We start from the raw sequence: 21898 nt of genomic DNA on the forward strand, positions 1-21898 counted from the left end.
AGACTCGGAGTTTCGTGATCCGAACCCCAAATTGTCTCTACAGAGGCAAAGGGAAGTCAGCTGGCCTGTCTTTGGTTTTAATTCCGATTCACCAAAAGCGCCCGCCGCGTCTTTGCTTGACAGGTGCTCCCTCTTATCGTTCCCAACACTGGGAAATCCATCTATCAAGTCACTGTGGGTAGAGGGTCCTGAGCATCATTCCCGGACCAAGTTCTCAGCAACATCAGCAGTTAACTATTAATGAACAACATCCTTGGACTTCTTTGTGTTTCCAGGAGCCCCGGGTTGAAGCAGCCCAGAAACAGAAGAGATGCTAATCGCATTGTGTTCTTAAGCGTGTTCAGTGAAGGAGTGCAGGTTTCCCTCTTGACCTCAGTGTCACTCCAGGGGAAAAAAAATCCCTCCAGTTTTCCGTTCAGATAAAACCTCTGCTCCTCCTCTTCTCACTGAAAGTAGAGCGAGAAAGTGGGATTATGGTGAATGCCCACTAACAGGCACATGCTCTATTGTCATCCCCTCTCCAGCAGGAATCAAGGAGCTTTGCGGCAAAACAAAGCTCCTCTCCTCTCTGCTCGTCCCATCCCCCCTCTCCCTCTGGGCCCTCACCTCCGCCTTCCTCCCCTCCCTCCCACTTGCTTATCCGCCTCTTTGCCTCTAGGACCCAGGCTTTCTCCTCCCCCTCTCCTTCCTTTTCTTGAGTCTCTTCCTCTCGTTCACCTCCTCTCGAATACCCTGGCCCCTGCCCTCCTGATCTTCCTCGTCGTCCATCTGCTGGGCTGACTCAGGCTTAGCGTGTATAGAACTCTTCTCCATCCGCCTTCTGGGAGAATGGCAGCATCGCCCTTAGAGGTGCTCTTAAGCACCCAGGTGCCACAGGGTAGAGTCAGGCCACTGCATATCCATCCGAGATACAAACGTGGATCCCTGTTTTCATGGAAAACTTCCTTTCTTCTTGGGGACCCATTAGTGTCCGGGGTTTGCCCTGTTCCTGGGACTTACCCACCTTGTGCACCTACCTGGAGGACTACAGTTCTATGGCTGAACAAGCAGATTCAGTGACCAGCCAGGGTCAGCTGGACACATGGCTTCTTGTCCGTGTTTGCTCAGCCCATGGCTCAAGGGCCAGCTTGTGGTGGACTCCGTGTCTATTGAATGCATGATCGATGCTGAATTTGCTCTGTGTATTTGTGTGCGTGAAATAATAGCAGAAATATAACAAGGGAAACAGATTTGTTAATTTTAGGTTGTTTTCACTCTGGTAAAATATACGTAACGTACAGTTTACCATTTTAACTATTTGAAGTATACCGTTCAGTGGCCTTATTTAAGTACATCCTCATTGTTAGGCCGCTGTCATCCCCATCCATCTTTGGAATGTTTTCATCTTCCCGAACTGAAACTGTGTACCCGCTAAACGGTAGCTCCCCCCACCCCTTTCCCCTGACCGTTCTCCTTCCTGCCTCCATGAGTTGGCTACTCTAGGCACCTCTCAGAAGTGGAATCATACAGTAGTTGTCCTTGTGCGTCTGGCTTATTTCACTTGGGATAACGAGTGACTTGAATTTTTGATTCAGTGTTTGTTTGCTTTCTCTTGCTGAGTGAAGGAAAGACTTCCATCACTGGTGTCACTTGTTTTTGTGCTTTGGTGGCCTCAGGGTCTGAGGAGGAAGAGATCTGCACTAAACAGCACGACACACATTTTACCAAAGTGAGCAAGAGGATTCTGCTTTCTACTAAACCTGTCACTGATTCCACAGTCACCTCTTTTCCTGGGGTTCCCATGGCAAGACTAGGCCAGGAGGGAAGTCCCTCACCAGCGAGCCTCCTTCTACAAGGCGCCCCGCAGTGGCCGAGAGGCTGGTCCGTGGCCTGTGTTCTGCCCCACCCTGTGCCCTGAGTCCTTCTTTAAAAGTGGCCCCTCCGTGGACCACAAGCTGCCATCCTGAGTGCGTCCGCTTTGGACACGAGACTGTCTCTGCCTTTGAGCACAAAACGGAGCCCTTGATTAAGGTGTGATACAATTGCCTCAGCAGAGTTTACCCTGGACAAGCCTTGGCTTTTCTGAATTGGGCTGCACACTTGTTTATATTTGCACCACATGCTAATCTTACGAATGGCCCCGTTCTGCCAGTGGGAGGACAAATAGCTGTTCTTTTGCTCCTGTGCCTGTAAAAAGCTCCCCACTTCTCCTTGCCCTGTTGCCATAGAAACCGAAACGTAGTTCTTCAAACTAGGGAAGGCATCTCTCTGGGCAGTTGGGAACTTAGCAAAGTGAGAACATACGAAGGCCTCAATTATTGCAGATGCTGCTTGTAAATACCTGGTTATTAATAGTCATAAGCATGGCTGAAGTTTGTAGGTGAATTTTACTGTCACTTGGGAGTGGTTAGGAAAGGCTCAGTAAATGGGCCCTCATCTTCATTCTAGCCCCACAGATTCTTCCACGAGTATCAGAATTGTCATACAAGGTCAGACCATGGGCCTTGCAACATGGACCTCAGTTTTCCCCAGTATTTATATTCCACATGTGTAGAGTGGGCAGTGACAGGGTGCTCTTATGCCTCTCCAACCCCTCAAAGGGTTGAAGATACAGCCCCAAAGAGAGGAATCCTTTAAGAATAGAATTCGTGCTATACTTTTCTATGAGAAATTTTTATTTTCAACCCTTATCAGCTCTTGGCGTCAAAATTGCTTTAAAAGGAGTTCCTGTGGTGGCTCAGCAGATTAAAAACCCAACATAGTGTCCATGAGGATGCGAGTTCAATCCCTGGCCTCACTCGGTGGGTTAAGCATCTGGTGTTGCTGTAAGCTGTGGTGTAGGTCACAAATGCAGCTTGGATCTGGCATGGCTGTGGCTGTGGCGTAGGCAGGCACCTGCAGCTCTGATTTGACCCCTGGGGCGGGAACTTCTATATGCTGCAGGTGTGGCCATAAAAAGGAAAAAAAATTGCTTCAAAAGAACTTAAAGGGCCATATCATTTCAGTATTGTGTCCAAAGTGGAAATTTTACTGATGTATTATTTCAAAATAATACTTTGTTGGAGTTCCCGTCATGGCGCAGTGGTTAACAAATCCGACTAGGAACCATGAGGTTGCGGGTTCGGTCCCTGCCCTTGCTCAGTGGGTTAACGATCCGGCGTTGCCGTGAGCTGTGGTGTAGGTCGCAGACGCGGCTCGGATCCCGCGTTGCTGTGGCTCTGGCGTAGGCCTGTGGCTACAGCTCCGATTGGACCCCTAGCCTGGGAACCTCCATATGCCGCGGGAGCGGCCCAAGAAATAGCAAAAAAAAAAAGAAAAAAAAGAAGCAAAATAATACTTTGTTTTCTTATTATTATATTTGTGAACAAATTAGAATTTACCAAAATTTACTAGAATTTGTGGAGGCATTTTCTAAAGGACAAGGGCATATAAAAGATTTTTTTTTTTTTTTTGGTTCCAAAATACTGCTTTAGTGGTAACTGGACGTGATGCAGCATAAAATATCTTTTTTTTTTTTTTTTGTCTTTTTACCATTTCTTGGGCCGCTCCTGCAGCATATGGAGGTTCCCAGGCCAGGGGTCAAATTGGAGCTGTAGCCACCGACCTACGCCAGAGCCACGGCAACGCGGGATCCGAGCCTCGTCTGCAACCTACACCACAGCTCACGGCAACACCGGATCGTTAACCCACTGAGCAAGGCCAGGGATCGAACCCGCAACCTCATGGTTCCTAGTCGGATTCGTTAACCACTGCGCCACGACGGAAACTCCCAGCATAAAATATCTTAATGTTTAAGTGGAAATGCAAAGTGACACAGCCACTATGGGCAGCAATATGGTGCGTCCTCAAAAAATTAAACATAGAATTGCCATATCATTCAGCAGTTCCACTTCTGGAGATACACCCCAAATAATTGAACGCAGGATCTTGAAGAATGTTTGTTCATAGCAGCATTTTTCATGATAGCTAAAAGGTGGAAATAAGCCTGTCCATCAGCACAGGAATGGATAAACAACAGGAGGTACATCCATGCAGTGGAGTATCATTCACCTTTAAAAGGGGAGGGAATTCTGGCACATGCTCCTTACAGGGATAAACTTCGTGGACATTATGCTCAGTGAAATAAGCCAGTCACCAAAGACAGATACTGTATGATTCCACTTATTTGATGTTTTTAGAGTAAGTCTGATTCAGAGAGAAAGAAGGCAGAATCCTGGTTTCCAGGGGCCGAGGGGAAGGGATTGTTTAATGAGCACATGGTTTCAGTTGAGACGATGGGAAAGTTCTGGAGATGGATGGTTACACGACAATGGGAATATACTTAGTACCACTGAGTTACATGCTTTAAAATGGTTAAAATGGTAAATTTGTGTTATACATATTTTATCACAATTTGAAAAATAGTATTTGACTGGCAGAGGAGTCAAATGATGGAATATACATCAGCTCAAGAGGGAAATAGCGATCTTGAAGGATTAACACGATCTTTAGATTGTTTCATCATGGCTCGAATAAGACCATTATAAAGCTTTCCCCAGGCTTCAGCTCTCCAGCCCCTTTCCGGGGCCACCTCCACTCACTGCATCCTGCCTCTTTTCCTGGACCATCAAAACCCTGGTGTGAAGAGTGCAGAGGGCACAAGCACGTGGCTGGCTAGACACCCTCAGGCGCAGCCGGCGGCCGTGTAAATCAGTACAGCCTTTGAGAAGAGAGTCTCAGGGAGTGTGTGAGGAGCTTTGCCACCACCTCGCCTGCGCTCCCTTTAGCTTTCTGAGGACAGCGGCTAACGGCCACATGCAGGCCTTGGTCCTGAAACACTCGCCAGCCCACCACCCATCTAGTGCTAAGTCCGTCTTTCCTTCATTCAGCTCCAGCGTCCGGCCCCTCTGGGTGGGCGCGGTGCTGAGTTGCGCATACAGCCCTGCTGGGTCAGGATGGCGAGGTGCAGCGTGAGGTCTGTGCGAAGGACGTGGTTTGGCCCCTGGTTCACAATGATCTGTGTTAACTATCTCGTTAGTAATGGGTAGGTGTCATCTGCTCAGGGTTCTCCAGAGGAACAGAATCAATGGCAGTCAGGAAGCTGGGGACCCAGGAGAGCATTGGTATACGTTCTAGCCTGAAAGCTGGCAGGCTTGAGAACCAGGACGAACTGTTTCAGTTTCGGTCTAAAGGCAGGAAGAAAGCTGCTGTCCCATCTGGAAGGCTGTCGGGCAGCAGGAGTTCCTTTTTATTCGGAGGAGGACTGGCCTTTCTGAGCTATGCGTACCTTCACCTGCACAAGGGAAGGCAGCCCGATTTGCTTGGTCTACTAACTCACGTTCAGCTGTACCTTCAGATGCACCCAGAATAATGTTTACCCACATGTCTGGGTACCCACCCTGTGGCCTGGTCAAGGTGACGTAAAACTAACCGTCATAGTATTATTTACTAAAATGATTTAGAATTAATGGTGCTATACCTAAATCATCACTGTAGTTACACTTGCTTTTTAACTCAGGTTTTTTTGTTTGTTTGTTTTTGTTGTTGTTGTTATTGTCTTTTTTGCCTTTTCTTGGGCCGCTCCCACGGCATATGGAGGTTCCCAGGCTAGGGGTCGAATTAGAGCTGTAGCTGCTGGCCTACGCCAGAGCCACAGCAACGCGGGATCCGAGCCGCCTCTGCAACCTACCCCACAGCTCATGGCAATGCCAGATCCTTAACCCACTGAGCGAGGCCAGGGATCGAACCTGCAACGTTATGGTTCCTAGTCGGATTCGTTAACCACTGAGCCATGACGGGAACTCCCTTAACTCAGTTTTGAATTTAAGAACTGACTATGAAAAGTCCTGAATCAAATTCTTTTCTGTACTTCATTGTGTCTTCATTTATATAATTCAAAAAAAGTATTAAGCCCAGAACTTACAGAATCAATACATTTTTTTAAATGAAGTGATAGTATGAATGTGGCATGAGGAACAACCTGGAAGTCCCTTGGCTTTCCCTGTTTTCATCTGAGCCTTGCAGCCTGTGGTGCTGGCTGAGGGTCATCCATGGGCAAGGCAAGGGCATCTTAGAGTCAAGTATCAGGGTCAAGGCTAAGATGTGGAGTCCTCAGCTAGCGTCCCTGGGCTTTGATCAGCACATTCTGCCTGGCCTTGGCTTCAGAGGAGCTTGCTTGGGAAGAGAGATCAGCTGAGGGCGCCACCCCGAGTCCCACCCTCAGCTCCACCTAAAGCCCTGGTTTGAGATGTTTGCCTGGGCTCTGCCAAACTTCTCTACCTGCACTGGTTGTAACTTGGGTGGAACCCCGACTTAGGGCACTTGGAAGCCTCAGCTGCCTGGGCCAGAGGAGAGGAGGAGAATCTGGGCAGGCAGCCTGAGGCAGAGCAGGGCATGGCCAGCCTTAGATCACCAAAGGGGTTGGCAAACTTGGGCTTGAAGGTTGACTGCTCGGGGTTAAGGCTAAGGAGCAGAAGTTGCTAAGCAGTGGGCATGCTTCCAAGTGCTGTAGCAGCCAGTGCGACACTGACCATCGCGAGAGCCAGACCGAGGATCAGGGTCCTGATACGCAGTCCCAGGCATCCTCCCACGGTGGAATCCCCAAGGGCCTCTCAGCCGTGCGGGTTCCCAGCCCCTGCACACCTGACCCCAGTCTTAGGAGGGCAGGTGTAACGCCAGCCCCTGCTGGTCCTTTCTGGCTACCTCACCAGAGCTGATGCAGGTCTGCAGTGCCTGGTGCTGCGAGGTCCTGGGAAAGGTGCTCTGACTTAAGGTGGGAGGAGGGGGGTCCTGGAGGAGAATCCGCATCAGCCCCCTGAGAGCAGGGCTAGGTCTGCTCTCACTGAATATGACACGGGTCTCCTCATGCCATGTTCCTGTAGCTCTTAGAGAGGTGGCAGTGTGACCCCACAGGGGTTCCCAGAACACGGAGGGCACCTGGTCTGCCCTGGCTGCTCCATCCTCCGGATTCCATGTGGTCACATCTCCCCAGCTCTGCACAGACTCTGACCCCTCAGCACCTCTGCCACCTGCCACAGGCTGAATGGTCCCTGCCTGAGGATTGCAGGGACTTCCTTTATCTCTGTGCTTTTCCCAAGCAGCTGACCCCTAGTGATCACTAGTTACCTGAAATAAGATCTGGGGTTGAAAGCAGCATCTAGCCTACGGGCCCTGGTTCCTGGCCTGTGTGTGCTGACATAAAGCCCTCCCTTCCACAACTGAACATTGTATTTTGAAAAGCCTGTCGAATTTTCTAACAAGAATGCAATATGATTTAACATCAAAACAATTTCTGTTTTGAAAACTCCACTTGCCATGTAAACACATTTCACCTAAGTGAAAATACCTTTGTTAAATAGGCCAACTGTGAGCTGGGCTAACATTTGTGAAAGCAGCTGTTACACAGGGCTCTTCTTGGAATATGAGTGCATTAGAACTTAAGTAAAACGTCACAGGAACATTGGTGGGTTCTCCGGCAAGAGGCTGGATGGATTCATACTAACTTGGGATTCTGTCCTACTACCTTCAGTTTAGTCCTTTCTCAAGATTTGGGGGTTCCCCTTTATATCTAGCTGTTGAGTATTTTTTATCATAAAAGGTTTTGTCAAATGCTTTTGGGGGGCGTCTATTGACGATCGTGTGATTTTTGTGAAAACTGTAAATTAAAGTTAAATTGGCTCCAACCAAGAGGAAATGTGACTTTTTAGAAAATACATCAAATCAGTAAGATTCAGCAGTATAATAGGAGGCCCTAGTGTTGGCTTCAGAAAGACTCTTCTGATGCAACTATTCAGTTCCCTTGGGGCTTGCAGGTTGCATAAAGCTGCAGCATTTTCTCGCCTTGGAGCTATCTCCCTCACTGCAGAAGACACATAGAAAGTTCCTAAAGAGCAGGGGGCCAGGCAGAATCCTCCCCACTTCCATCACTCATCCCTCTGCAAACTTCCCTCAGCATCCGAAGGGCTTCATCCTGCTGCTGGCAAGGACTTCCTGTACTTCACCCCCTCACCCCACCTCCGCTTGCTCACTCTGTCTCCTGGGAGCTTGAGGTTCTGACTCTCAAGTGGCTGGAAATTAGCTGACTTGCCTTCACTGGACTTGATCTAAGAATCTAGTTTGACCTCCAAGCTCAAGCAGGACTTACTGGTGTTCTACCGCCCCCGCCCCCCACTTCCAAACCCTGCTGTGATGTGATGGCTGCTGGTTCAGTGGGTGGGGGTGTAGAGTGTCACAATTTACAGGCAAGGAGAACTGCCATTCCGCTCGAAGTTATCGTTCCCGTCACTTCATTATCAGAAAGTTGCCTAATTGGTACCCAGCTCCCCTGCTTAAAGATGGTAGGATCGGAGTTCCCGTCGTGGCGCAGTGGTTAACGAATCCGACTAGGAACCATGAGGTTGCAGGTTTGGTCCCTGCCCTTGCTCAGTGGGTTAATGATCCGGCGTTGCCGTGAGCTGTGGTGTAGGTTGCAGACGCGGCTCGGATCCCACGTTGCTGTGGCTCTGGCGTAGGCCAGTAGCTACAGCTCCGATTAGACCCCTAGCCTGGGAACCTCCATATGCCGCGGGAGCAGCCCAAGAAATAGCAAAAAGACAAAAAAAAAAAAAAAAGATGGTAGGATCACATGCTGCTGGATCACATGCCTTAAAGTCCAACAACCCCAGATCCTTTCTAGGGTCAGTAAGACATTTTGGCAGTACCTGCAAACCCTATACGTGGTTCTCATCCTTGGCTGCACCTTGGAGGCTCCTTAGACATTTAAAGAAACACTGTTGCCTGAGACTCACAAGACTGATTTAATTGGGTTGGAGTGTGGCCTGGGGTTTTTCTTTTTCTAAATTCTCCAGGTGATTATAATGTGCAGCCAAATAAAGACCTCGGTAGTAGCTATCAGCTAAGTAAGGAAACCAACTTGGGTTAGAAGTCACGTACCAAACTGCATATCCTCAAATGGACATTACTTTTGTTGCTTATTGCCGCTGTTTTGAATATTGCTATCAATGTGTCCTTTTTTTATCAGAAAGGTTTTTTTTTAACATGGATTTTTTTTTCAGGTTTGCTGCATTTTCAGTGAAGACCTTATTACTTTCACAGCCTCTGCTTGTTTATAATGGTAGTACATGACTCAGGAGAAGTTTTCATTGCAGCAACATTTCTTGCATTAAGGCAGTGGCTACACATTGGAGCAGGTGTGTTCAGGGTGGTTTGGTCATAGACGTGGCTACGCACTGGGACCCATGTGCAGTGGTCCTTCAACATGGCTGCGCATCCGAATCACCTCGGGGGGGCCTTACACATTCCAGAGCCTTACCCCAGACCATCGGCTTCAAATTTTCTGTGACTGAGCTTTAGTGCTGGGATATTTGAAAGCTCCCCGTGTGATTCTACTCTGCCCCCAAGTGTGAGTCAGCTGAGAACAGCATTCTGAAGGCGTCTCCTGGGAATTTGTTAATATGCAACTTCTGATTCAGTGGGACTGGAGTGGGGGCCCCAGACTCTGCATTTCTAACACGTTCCCATGTGGTGAGGGTAGATGCTCCCATGAGAGATGGGAGAGTCTCACATGAGAACAGATAGGAGACAATGGTGCTGGTCTGGGCAGCACCTCACTTAGGCGGCAAAGACCTAGAGAGCTAAAAAAAAAATACAAACATCTATATACTAAGTCTGGGCCCTACTACCAGTGAATTTAATTACATCGCACTGGGTAGGGTCCAGAATTTGACAATTTTTAAAAGCCTCTAGGTGATGGTTACATTGAAGCCCAGGGGGAGAACTGCAGGAGCATTAGAGCCTAGCTACGCCTCCTGTGATGTAAATGGCTAACACACAGCATCAAGTGGCGGAGGAAAGGGAAAAGACCAAAACAAGGCCAGGTGGGACCCCCCCAGAAGAACCCCTGGACCTGCCAAGGGTTGTCTTTCTAAAAGAAGGTTCCTCTACAGAGAGAACTCACCATAAGGCTACCAGATTTTTTTCAACTCCTCTTACGGCCCTGTTTTGCATATTGTTTGAATATATTTACATGTTGACTATCAAGAGGCTCTAACTCCAAATATGTAAGATAGAATAAAATGTTAGATCTTGCACCCACTGCAGTTGTATTCATACACAGTAGCCAGTGCTGAACACAACTCAAGTAGGGAACAGATTTTGAAACAGCCGGAGGTGGGAGAAGGAGAGGACATGCCAGCAGGATGGGAGGAGGGAGATGGGGAAGTCACAGCAGGCTCCTGCCACCTGCCCAGTGACAGCCCCCTCTGGGACCTCAGAGTCTACAACTGAACCTGAAGCCCAAAGCCCCTCTGCACCTTTCTTCTTCTTATTCCAAACAGCTTTGCTGCCTTTGATCTTTCTCCTGGAAGCTTCGTTCCGTACTGGCCTTTGGCCTTCCTGAGCTGCCTGCAGGCCATCGTCTGGGTGTTCCTCCCTGGACCTTCTGGGCATGCCCTGCTTCTCTTGTGCCGCCTCCCTGTGGTGCACAGCACACCTCGGGTCGGGGCTACTGCATGCCGTTGAACAGGCGGTGACCTGATTAGGGCTCCTGCCAAGGCCACAGGTGGGACTGGGCTTCAGCTGGTCTATACTCCTCAAAGGTGCTGCTTCAGGAGCAGGAGGCGCATCTTTGCCCTTCCACCTGCTGGCAGGCTCGAGGGGGCACCTTTTTCTAATTTACACAAAGGGGCCCGCCAGGTATGCTAGTGGAGACCCAGTGCAGGTCACCCATTGGGTGCTTGCTAAGCATTCACTGAATGTACGAACAAAAGAACCCCGTGGAGGCAGTGAGGATAAATAAGAGGCTTCCACAGTCATGGAGATAAAGGTGAACCAGACCCTAAACTAGGACATCAACTGTATTTATGAAAAGGAGGAAGTAAACAAAGGAGAAGACACAACAAGTCATGCTTTGGGTTAAAACTCCAAAGGTAGCAGAGGAGAGAGGGAGTAAAAATGACCTTCTACGTGAAATCACCGCTAAGACTTGCCTCTTTCCCAAGAATCAGGACAGTGTGGTTGCAGATGAGTCTCACATACCCACCTCTGGAGAGCCGGCTTTGGTTGGGTAACAAGATAACAGGAATTGTGTGCCTCTTCTGTGCAAGATTCTGTGCTAAGTAGTGGGGGAGACCTAAGACGGCCCCTCCTTCAGTGAGCTTATGATGTAACTGAGGCTGCTTGTGTCCAACAAGATTCCTGATGCCGGGCTGTGGGTGATAGTGTCAGATGATCCAAGAGCCGTGCGTGTACTTGCAGCTTTACTGCCTGTGGTGAGCGCTCCCCATGTGAGGTAACTATTACGGTGCTCCTCACCCAAGAGGAAATTAACACTTTGTGCTTGCTTCTCACCCCATTGGTTCTGACTGCCATTCACAATACTGGTTTGAATCACATAAAATTAACATTTTTATAGGTTGAAATTGTCAGATGTCAGCAATTTCATATACGTGGTTCTTATACCTTCCACTGTGTTATGCTGCCATTTGAGACCCCTTAAATGATTTTATTAGTTTGTTTTAAGCCAATTATAAAAGGCTTTTTTTTTTTTTTTTTTAAGGGATGCTCTTCCCGGCAAATGTGCAAAATAGGAAAAGGTGTGCAGAAGCAGAAAAACCTTAATCCCAAATTCTACATTTTGCTGTATTTCCTTCTAGATATTTTTCTTTGTATTTTATAAAGTTGAAATGTTATTGCATGTATAATTTTGTACCCTTTGTTTAAAAAGAACAGTCTTCAGGAGTTCCCGTCATGGCTCAGTGGTTAATGAATCCGACTAGGAACCATGAGGTTGGCGGGTTCAATCCCTGCCCTTGCTCAGTGGGTTAACGATCCGGCATTGCCGTGAGCTGTGGTGTAGGTTGCAGACGCGGCTCAGATCCTGCTTTGCTGTGGCTCTGGCATAGGCCGGTGGCTACACTCTGATTCGACCCCTAGCCTGGGAACCTCCATATGCCACGGGAGTGGCCCAAGAAGTGGCAAAAAGACAAAAAAAAAAAAAAAAGAACAATCTTGGGAGTTCCCGCTGTGGCTCAGTGGTTAAAGAATCTGACTAGGAACCATGAGGTTGTGGGTTCGATCCCTGGCCTTGCTCTGTGGGTTAAGAATCTGGCGTTGCTGTGGCTGTGGTGTGGGCCGGTGGCTACAGCTCCAATTAGACCCCTGGCCTGGGAACCTCCATATGCCATGGGTGCGGCCCTGAAAAAACAGAAAGACAAAAAAAAAAAAAAGAACAATCTTCATATAACATTAGATATTTTTATAAATACTATATTTAGTGATGGCATAAATCCCATTGTATGTAAGTACTATAATTCATCCTACTGTTAGACCTAAAAGTTGTTTTCAATTCATAATACTATTTTATATATATATATATATATAGTTTTACTTCTGATCATTTTCTTAAGATAGATTCCTGTCTTAATCCATTTGGGCTGCTATAACGGAATGCCATGGGCTGGGTGGCTTGTAAACAATAGAAATTTATTTTTTCACAGTCCTGGAGGCTGGGGAGTCCAAGATCAATGTTCTGGCAGATTGGGTGTCCTGGTTCATCATTGTCAGTCTTTTCACTGTATCCTCAAGTGACAGAAGGGGCTCAAAGCTCTCTGGTGTCTCTTTCACAATGGCACTAATCCCTTGGGTCCTGCCCTTATGACTCAATCACCTCCCAGATACCCCAGCTCCAAATGCCATCATATTGAGGATCATGTTTCAACATATGAATTCTGGGGGCACACAAACACTTAGTCTATAACAATTCCCAAAAGGAGTTGAGTCAAATTACTTGCAATTACCGGTTCAAAAAGCAGGAACTTTTAACTCAGTGAATTTTATTACATTTATGGTTGTACAATGATCATTACAACCCAATTTTATAGCATTTCCATCCCAAATCCCTGGCCCATCCCCAACCCCCAACCTGTCTCCTTTGGAAACCATACGTTTTCAAAGTCTCCAAGTCAGTATCTGTTCTGCAAAGAAGCTCCTTGTGACCTTTGTTTAGATTCCACATGTAGGTGACAGCATACAACGTTGGTGTCTCACTGTCTAACTTCACTTAGCATAATAATTTCTAGGTCTGTCCATGTTGCTGCAGATATCATTATTTCTTTCCTTTTAATGGCTAAGTAATACTCCATTGTGTATATGTACCATGTCTTATTTATCCACTCCTCTGTCAGTGGGCATTTAGGCTGCTTCCATGTCTTGGCTATTGTATATAGTGCTACAATGAGCATTGGAGTACATTTCTTTTCTTCTTTCTCTCTCTCTTTTTTTTTTTTTTTTGCTTTTTAGGGCCACACTTACAGCATATGGAAGTTCCCAGGTTAGGGATTGAATAGGAGCTACAGCTGCTGGCCTATACCACAGCCACAGCAACTCAGGATCTGAGCCATGTCTACGACCCACACCACAGTTCACTGCTAACACCAGATTGCTGACTCATGGAACAAGGCCAGGAATCGAACCCGCATCCTCATGGATACTAGTTGGATTGGTTTCCACTGCACCACGATGGGAACTCCCATGTATCTTGAGTCATTGTTTTCTCTGGATAGATGCCCAGGAGTGGGATTACTGGGTCAAATGGTAATTCTATTTTTAGTTTTCTGAGGAATCTCCATACTGTTTTCCACAGTGGTTGTACCAATTTACATTCCGACCAACAGTGTAAGAAGGTTCCCTTTAATCCACAACCTCTCCAGCATTTATTGTTTGTAGACTTTTTGATGATGGCCATTCTGACTGATATAAGATGGTACCTCATAGTTTTGATTTGCATTTCTCTGATAATGAGTGATGTTGAGCATCTTTTATGTGTTTTTTTGGCATCTGTGTGTCTTCTTCAGAGAATTGTCTGTTTAGATCTTATGCCCATTTTTTGATGGTATTGAACTGTAGGAGGTGTTTATAAATTTTGGAGATTAATCCCTCATTGCTTCTTTTGCAAATACTTTCTCCCATTCTATGGGTTGTCTTTTCATTTTGGTTAGGGTTTCCTTTGCTGTGCAGAAACTTTTAAGTTTAATTAGGTCCCATTTGTTTATTTTTGTTATTGTCATTAGGAGGTGGATCTGAGAAGATACTGCTATGGTTTATGTCAAAGAATGTTCAGCCTATGTTTTCCTCTAAGTTTTATAGTATCCAGTCTTATATTTATGACTTTAATCCATTTTAAGTTTATTTTTGTGTATGGTGTTAGGAAGTGTTCTAATTTCATTCCTTTTTTTTTTTTTGGCTTTTGTCTTTTTAGGGCCACACTCACGGCATATGGAGATTCCCAGGCTAGGGGTCTTATCAGAGCTACAGCTGCTGACCTACGCCACAGCCACAGCAATACCAGATCTGAGCCACATCTGCAACCTACACCACAGCTCACAGCAACGCCGGATCCTTAACCCACTGAGCAAAGCCAGGGATCAAACCTGCAACCTCATGGTTCCTAGTGATTCGTTTCTGCCACGCCATGGCAGGAGCTCCTAATTTCATTCTTTTACACACAGCTGTCCAGTTTTCCCAGCACCACTTATTGAAGGGACTGTCTTTTTTCCATTGTATATTCTTGCCTTCTTTGTCATGGATTAGGTGACTATAGGTGCATGAGTTTAATTATGGGCTCTCTATACTGTTCCACTGATCTATGTGTCTAATTTTGTGATGGTACCATATTGTTTTGATGGCTGTAGCTTTGTAGTGTAGTCTGAAGTCAGGGAGCCTGATTCTAGCTCCATTTTTCTTTCTCAGGATGGATTTGGCTATTCTAGGTCTTTTGTGCTTCTAAACAAACTTTAAAATATTTTGTTATAGTTCTGTGAAACAGGTCCTTGCTAGTTTGGTAGGGATTGCATTGAATCTATAGATTGCCTTGGGTAGTATAGTCATTTTGATAATATTGGTTCTTCCAATCCAAAAGCATGGTTTGTTTCCATGTGTCATCTTTGATTTCTTTCATTAGTGTCTTACAGTTTTCAGAGTACAGGTCTTTTGTCTCTTTAGCTAGGTTTATTCTTAAAGTATTTTATTCTTTTTGATGCAATGGTAATTTCTCTTTCTGATCTTTCATCGTTAGTATGTAGAAATACAGTCGATTTCTGTGCAATAATTTCATACCCTGTGACTTTGCCAAATTCATTGATGAGCTCCAACAGTTTTCTGGTAGTGTCTTTAGGATTTTCTAGGTATAATATCATGTCATCTGCAAATAGCGATAGTTTTACTTCTTCTTTTCCAATTTGGATTCCTTTTATTTCTTTTTCTTCTTTGATTTCCATGGCTAGGATTTCCAAAACTATATTGGATAGTAATGGCGGGAGTGGACATCCTTGTCTTGTTCCTGATCTCAACAGAAATTCTTTCAACTTTTCACCATTGAGAATGACGTTAGCTGTGAGTTTGTTATGTATGACCTTTATTATGTTGAGTTTGGTTCCTTCTGTGCCCACTTTCTGGCTGGGTTTTATCAGAAATGGGTATTGGATTTTGTCAAAAGCTTTTCCTCCACGTATTGAGAGGATCAATCATATGGTTTTTATTCTTCAGTTTGTTAATGTGGTCTATCACACTGATTGATTTCTGGATATTGAAGATATCACTATGTTCATCAGTGATATTGGCCTATGATTTTCTTTTTTTGTGTGGTATCTTTGTCTGGTTTTGCTATCAGGGTGATGGTGGCCTCATGGAATGAGTTTGGGAGTGTTCCTTCCTCTGCACTTTTTGGAATAGTTTCAGAAGGATAGGTGTTAGCTTTTTTCTATTTGTTTCATAGAATTTGCCTGTGAAGCCATCTGATCCTGGCCTTTGTTTGTTGGAAAGGAACTTTTTTTAAGTCTCATGATTTGTAGTATCCATTGGCTTTCCAGAAAGCTTGTGCCCCTTGATTAACCACGATGGCAGAGCCAATCCTTTGCTGGTTCTAGTTTGGTTATGAATGGCAAATGCTGTGTTTAAAGATGAGAAAGTTTCAGGATGAATGGTGCTCACACCAGCTCCCCGCCCCCAGGACGTGTTCTTCATGAGCCTGTGCTGCAAAACCACCACCTTCAAGGATGCCAAGGAGTTGAGCACCATGTTCAAGCTGAAACGCATCGTCGAGGGCATCCTCCAAGCTGTATAAGGATGACGGCTTCAGGATGATGGCAAGACCTTGGACAAGGGTGGCTTCACCAGCCAGACAGCATGGCCTCAGGCCCCAGCCACTGTGGGGCTCACCTTCTGGGCAGATGAAGCATTTGAGGCCCTGTGCATTGAGCCCTTCTCCAGCTCACCTGAGCTGCCCCATGTGACCAAGCCACAGGACTCAGGAAGCAGTGCCAACGAGGCCCCTCACCCTGCAGCCCCACCCCAATAAAAGATTTGGGTGTAGACCTGAAAAAAAAAAAAAAAAGACGCATGGTCAAAAAAGGCTCAGTGGTCAGGTGGACCTTGAAGTGAGTTGAAGGCCTGTTATGTTTCAAATTAACTGAGTGACAGTGCTTTCCATCAGAAGCAAAGGAGCAGTGGAAACAATACGACGTATTGTGGAGACGGTCATAATCTAATTTTCTTGGGGCGGATAACTGTAGCACGGGAACGGTGGGATATAAATTGAGAAAAAGACCATCAGCTGAGACCGAGCTTAATCCTGTAGGTGATGGGGAGCTCCTGGCAGTTTTCGAGCAGGGGATGATATGAAGAAAAACAAAGTTTTAATGATTACAGAAGAGTTTATCTGAGAAAGTAGAAGCATCTTTAACAGTGGCAGACTTTTTAAAAATATCATTTGGTTAAAAAATTATATATCATAAAAACATCTTAGGAATGGTTTGCTCTAGTGCTTAGCAAGTGACAGTGGTGTGACTTGTCTTGCTGCAAATGACCTGAGTGGCTCAGACGTTGAGAGTCAGGTGGTGTGGCATAGACACTACATTGGTGGTGAGAAGCTATTTCACGTGGAGGGAATCTCAGTTTTCATTAAATGAACGTCTCTGGCTTTTACATGTTCAAAAGAATCCTGGTGAAATGTGATTTTTGCCCCAGGCATTTCATGGTAAATAAAAATTTTATTTCTTTTAATTGCATTTTTGCCATTTTATTTATTTATTTATTGCCTTTTTTTTTTTAAGGGCCGCACTGGTGGCATATGGAAGTCCCCAGGCTAGGGGGCTATTTGGAGGTACAGTTGCTGGCCTGTGCCACAGCCACGCAGGATCTGAGCCGGGTCTTCGGCCTACACCATAGCTCCTGGCAACGCTGAATCCTTAACCCACTGGAGCAAGGCCAGAGGTGGAACCTACATCCTCATGGATACTAGTCAGGTTTCTTTTCTGCTGAGCCACAATGAGAACTCCCCATTTTTGTCATTTTAAAGGAAATATATATATATTGCCAATTCTGGTGTTCAGTGCAAATAAGTAAAACAAGATTAGTGCTGTTACATCATTATATTTTCTCCCTTTCTAAAGATAAACCAGAAGTTCCTGTCATGGAGCAGCAGAAACGAATCCAACTAGGAACCATGAGGTTGTGGGTTTGATCGCTGGCCTCTCTCAGTAGGTTAAGGATCCAGCATTGCTGTGAGCTGTGGTGCAGGTCGCAGACGCGGCTTGGATCTGGGGTTGCTGCGGCCCTAAAAAGCAAAAAAAAAAAAAAAAAACTGGATATTTTCAGTCAATATAAAATGATGACAGATACTTTGGGCATTCTTCACTTATCTGGCCACAACGTATTTTATATTAAATAAAATGTCTTGAGCATTCTCCTGTGGTGCAGTGTGTTAAGGAACCAGCGTTGTCACTGCGGCGGCGTGGGTCACTGCTGAAGCTTGGGTTCCATACCTGGTCAGGGAACTTCCATGCGCTGGGAGCACAGCCAATTAAAAATAAATAAATAAGTACATGAATACATTAATTAACCATGTTTAAAAATGTCTTGTAAGACATATACACCTTAAAAATCCACCTGTTTCTCACCATACTTCACATAGCACAATGCTTATGTTGTAGAAAAATAAGACTAGAACTCAAGTTTTAGATTTTATTAAGAAAGAATCTCTTCCAGGGCAGTTGGTAGGCCACCAAAGAGATAACTGGTTTTTCTTGAGATACATTGTCACAGGGCACACTAATCATGGTAAAATGTTCCGACCATGTCAACTGTTTGATGGCATTAATTTAGGATAACTACCAAATGTCAAGAGCTTTCAAGAAGAGTACAGCTGGTGTATTTTTGAAAGGATGATGCCTTTTACCCAGGGGGAGTAAAACATTAGGGTGTGGCCACTTTGCTGGGGTTTTAACCTTTCCTTAACTGGGATTTTCATGATGTATAGCTCCCATCTATAAGGGGCAGGCTGGTTTCATGGATGGGTGACCCTCAAGGTCACCGATGGCCCTGTGCGTAGAAGGGTCTGGTGCTTTGTGGGATGTTCTCTTGTCAGCATTATGAAAATCCTAATAGGTTTTTTTTGTTTTTTTTTGTTTTTTTTTTTTTGTCTTTTGTTGTTGTTGTTGCTATTTCTTGGGCCGCTCCCGTGGCATATGGAGGTTCCCAGGCTAGGGGTTGAATCAGAGCTGTAGCCACCGGCCTACGCCAGAGCCACAGCAACGCGGGATCCTAGCCGCGTCTGCAACCTACACCACAGCTCATGGCAACACCGGATCGTTAACCCACTGAGCAAGGGCAGGGACCGAACCCGCAACCTCATGGTTCCTAGTCGGATTCGTTAGCCACTGCACCACGACGGGAACTCCCCTAATAGGTTTTGAACAAAGGGCTCTGCATTTTCATTTCACAGAGGGTGCCTCAAATTATGTAACGTCTTGATTATGAAAGCTGATTTTATCTTCGTTTGCCATGTATCATGGACTAAAACATGGTTTCCACAGGACAGAGCTATGGACTAGGTTAGGGGCAAGGGCTGCAGTGAGCCAAAGGAGCTGCCAGCTCCACCAGAGGCTACACTTAGTATAATAGGAGAGGGAAGGAGAGAGCAGAGTTCAGCAGCAGGCAGGGCTGCCCATGGCCAGAATTCTCCCGTGGGAACAGTAACAGTGGCTGCTTTTCCTGCCACACCCCCCACCACATCACCCCGATGACCCCCAGGTTCTGGCTGATCACTTCATGTGCATTACTTCCTTTAACATAATCTTCTCCACAACCTGCAGAATGAGTATTATTCTTACAGATGAGTAATCTGAACTTTCCAGGAATCAAGTTGCCTATAATTACAGAGCTAGGAATGGTCTTTTCCCATTGACTGTCCTTTCTTCTGACTTATGAAGTAGCCAGTCATCCTTGTGTCTTCTTAAAACTGAACTTGAATCACATATTTGTCTACTTACAAAGACTCGTTGTCAGGGAGAGAGCCATAGACTAATGCCTACATAGATTGTTCATTTTCTATGTTTTACTTTCATGTAATTGTAGATAGTATTGTTCTTTACGACCTTTTGGGTATAAATTTCTTTCCTTTTCCTCTGTGGATGCTACCTGGACAGTATATTAATGCTGGAAGTATTTTTCCAAAAGAAATAGGTACGCCCTCCTCCTTTTCTCAAAGGTTTTGCCAGTAAACGGTGTTAAATATTACTTAAACCTCAGCTAAAGTGGCAATATTTCTTGATTATTTCCATTATTATTTTTCTAGTTGTTATGTATGATTGTGTTATGCTATAATTAAAGAAAAATAATCCATGTTTTAAATTTTGCATTAAAATAAGGTTTTTCAAAAATTGGTAAATAAATTCTATTCTGGGCTAACTCTCATTATGTCCTCTGCAGGAGAGCACCTCTGGCAACTGATGTGTCCAGTCTCAGGCACAAGTACATTCCCCGGAGGGCAGTGCTCTATGTACCTGGAAATGATGAGAAGAAAATAAAGAAGATTCCCTCCCTGAATGTAGATTGTGCGGTGCTCGACTGTGAGGATGGTGTGGCTGTGAACAAAAAGGTAATGGCGTGATTTTTCCTTCTGATGGGAAACAGAGTGAATTGAAACTTGGTGCTCTCCCGGTGCATTTGCTCACTGTTTGGAAAGATTGTGCTGTATGCATCTTCTGCTGGTTCCTAATGTATTCTTGACCAGTCCTTATGTGGGTTCTGAGTGTGTGTGTCTCTTTACTCCAAAAGATAGAAAGCACTCAACCAAAATATATTTAAAATCATGACCTGCAGTATGTGTGACTGCGTGTTGTGTAGATAAAAAGGCGCATACTCAGTCCGTTTTGGCTGTGATACTTGCTGGTTTGGGTAAATGATGTAATCCTAGACTTGTGGTGTAAATTTTTCAGACCAGTAGGATGCATTTAGGAGTTTATTTCTTCTTTTTACTGCTAGGTACATTGAGTATCTGCCTGATCTCTTCTAGGACAAGTGTCAGTAAAAAAAAAGATAGTCTTCAGTGGATGTGTCATCATTTTCTCTCCTTAATTAAAGGGAACTTACACACAGAACCCTAAGTTTGCAGCTTTTGGTTGATTTTTTTCATGGTCTGATCAGACATGAGCCTTAGAAAATATGCAGTTTATAAACAGGTACAAAAGATTCTTACTGAGTGGTAGCATAGTGGGTGCTTTTTGTTTCATTTTGGTTTGCTTACCTTCATTTTTTAGGTTTTTATAATGAACATGGAGTTCAGTAATTGAGTGAAATATATAAGTCAATATAACAATAACCAGTGTTTTCATGGAACTTTAAAAATTAAAAACAAGCTTTCCCTTGACCTTCATCTGTCCAGTCGCTAGACAGTGAGGTTGGGCTGGGCATGGATTATGGGGCTAAGGACACAGAGGGAGCTGGCCATCTGGATTTATACCTGTCTGGATAGTTCCCTTTACTAAGTGATCTGAAACAGCGTGGTTGAACTGTGCAACTTTCTTGATTAATTGCTTTCCTTGGAGATTCTAGCAAACAAATATGTACCTTAATTTTTTTTTAAGTCAATTCTTAGCATCTTTCTAATGGTCAAACTAAGGCTTTACAAGTATTTGGAAAAGGATTAGAATAAACATGTAGAATCTAAAGTGTCTACTCAACGTCTTTGGCATGCACCAAGGCAAATACAATTAATCTTCTTTCTCCCAAAGATTAAGGTAAATAGGGCTTTTCCTGAAGGACATAATGTGATTCCAGTATGCTCCCTTCCAAAATTCATGTAGCGCACTCTAAGATTAGATACTAAATTGTAATTCCAGTTCTATATGACCCAGGGCGATTCACTTTACTGCTTTGCCTCAATTTCTTATCTGTACTGTGGGATGACAAAATCTTCTTTTGTCAGGGACAGGGATTATTATGAAGAATAAGTTTGATAAAATGCCTGAGAGTAGCTTGATTTCCTATAGGAAATAGATTAGATAAATCCTCTAGTAATCATGATTAGGGGGAATTTATTTCAGCATGTACTACAGTGAGCCATTAGGTGCCCTGATAAACTTCTAATTATATTTGTTCACAAATCTTGAGGCTGTATTCCCAGACCCACCTGAGGATGTTTCCAGATGAGGTAGAAATATGGTCCATGCCTACCTCATATCTCCTTACTGTTGATCCGTGTTCTGAAACCCATCCTTATACCCAGAGCTGCTCCTAAGGAGGGGTGGGGAGAGAAGAGTTTATTACGGGCAAGTTGTGCACCGTCTTGACATCTGTGTCCAGACAGGACACTCCAGTTCCCTTAATGCAGCTAAAATTTGCACTAATTGCCAGACGCACTGTTTGATACGTGCTGAACTCGGAGAGCTAAATTTTTCTTTCTTATCCATGGAGAGTTCTGTATAGTACTTGTAAGACAATTTTTTCGCTTAAAATTTCTACCCAGGACTTAATTTCTCATATAGTTCACTTCATCGCCATCGCCTGTCAGGATCTTTTTGGATTTTGATTTTATCTCCACCATTTATATCATCTGAGAATTTAATCAGCACAACATGTGAAAATTTAACAAGTTTCTCATGGAAAT

At 44.9% G+C, this 21898-nt stretch overlaps 1 protein-coding gene across 1 annotated transcript in view; it reads left to right on the forward strand.

The window, feature by feature from the left end:
* The first annotated feature begins 18324 nt into the window (after nt 1-18324).
* CLYBL (citramalyl-CoA lyase) overlaps nt 18325-21898 on the forward strand; it is a 99902-nt gene continuing 96328 nt past the window's right edge. Inside the window, exons 1-2 of the mRNA XM_047755823.1 lie at nt 18325-18332; nt 19720-19888. Of these exons, the coding sequence (XP_047611779.1) occupies nt 18325-18332; nt 19720-19888 (177 nt within the window). The remainder of the gene's footprint in view (nt 18333-19719; nt 19889-21898) is intronic.

This window comes from Phacochoerus africanus, chromosome 13 (genome assembly GCF_016906955.1).
Source record: "Phacochoerus africanus isolate WHEZ1 chromosome 13, ROS_Pafr_v1, whole genome shotgun sequence".
In the NCBI taxonomy this organism is placed as follows: domain Eukaryota; kingdom Metazoa; phylum Chordata; class Mammalia; order Artiodactyla; family Suidae; genus Phacochoerus; species Phacochoerus africanus.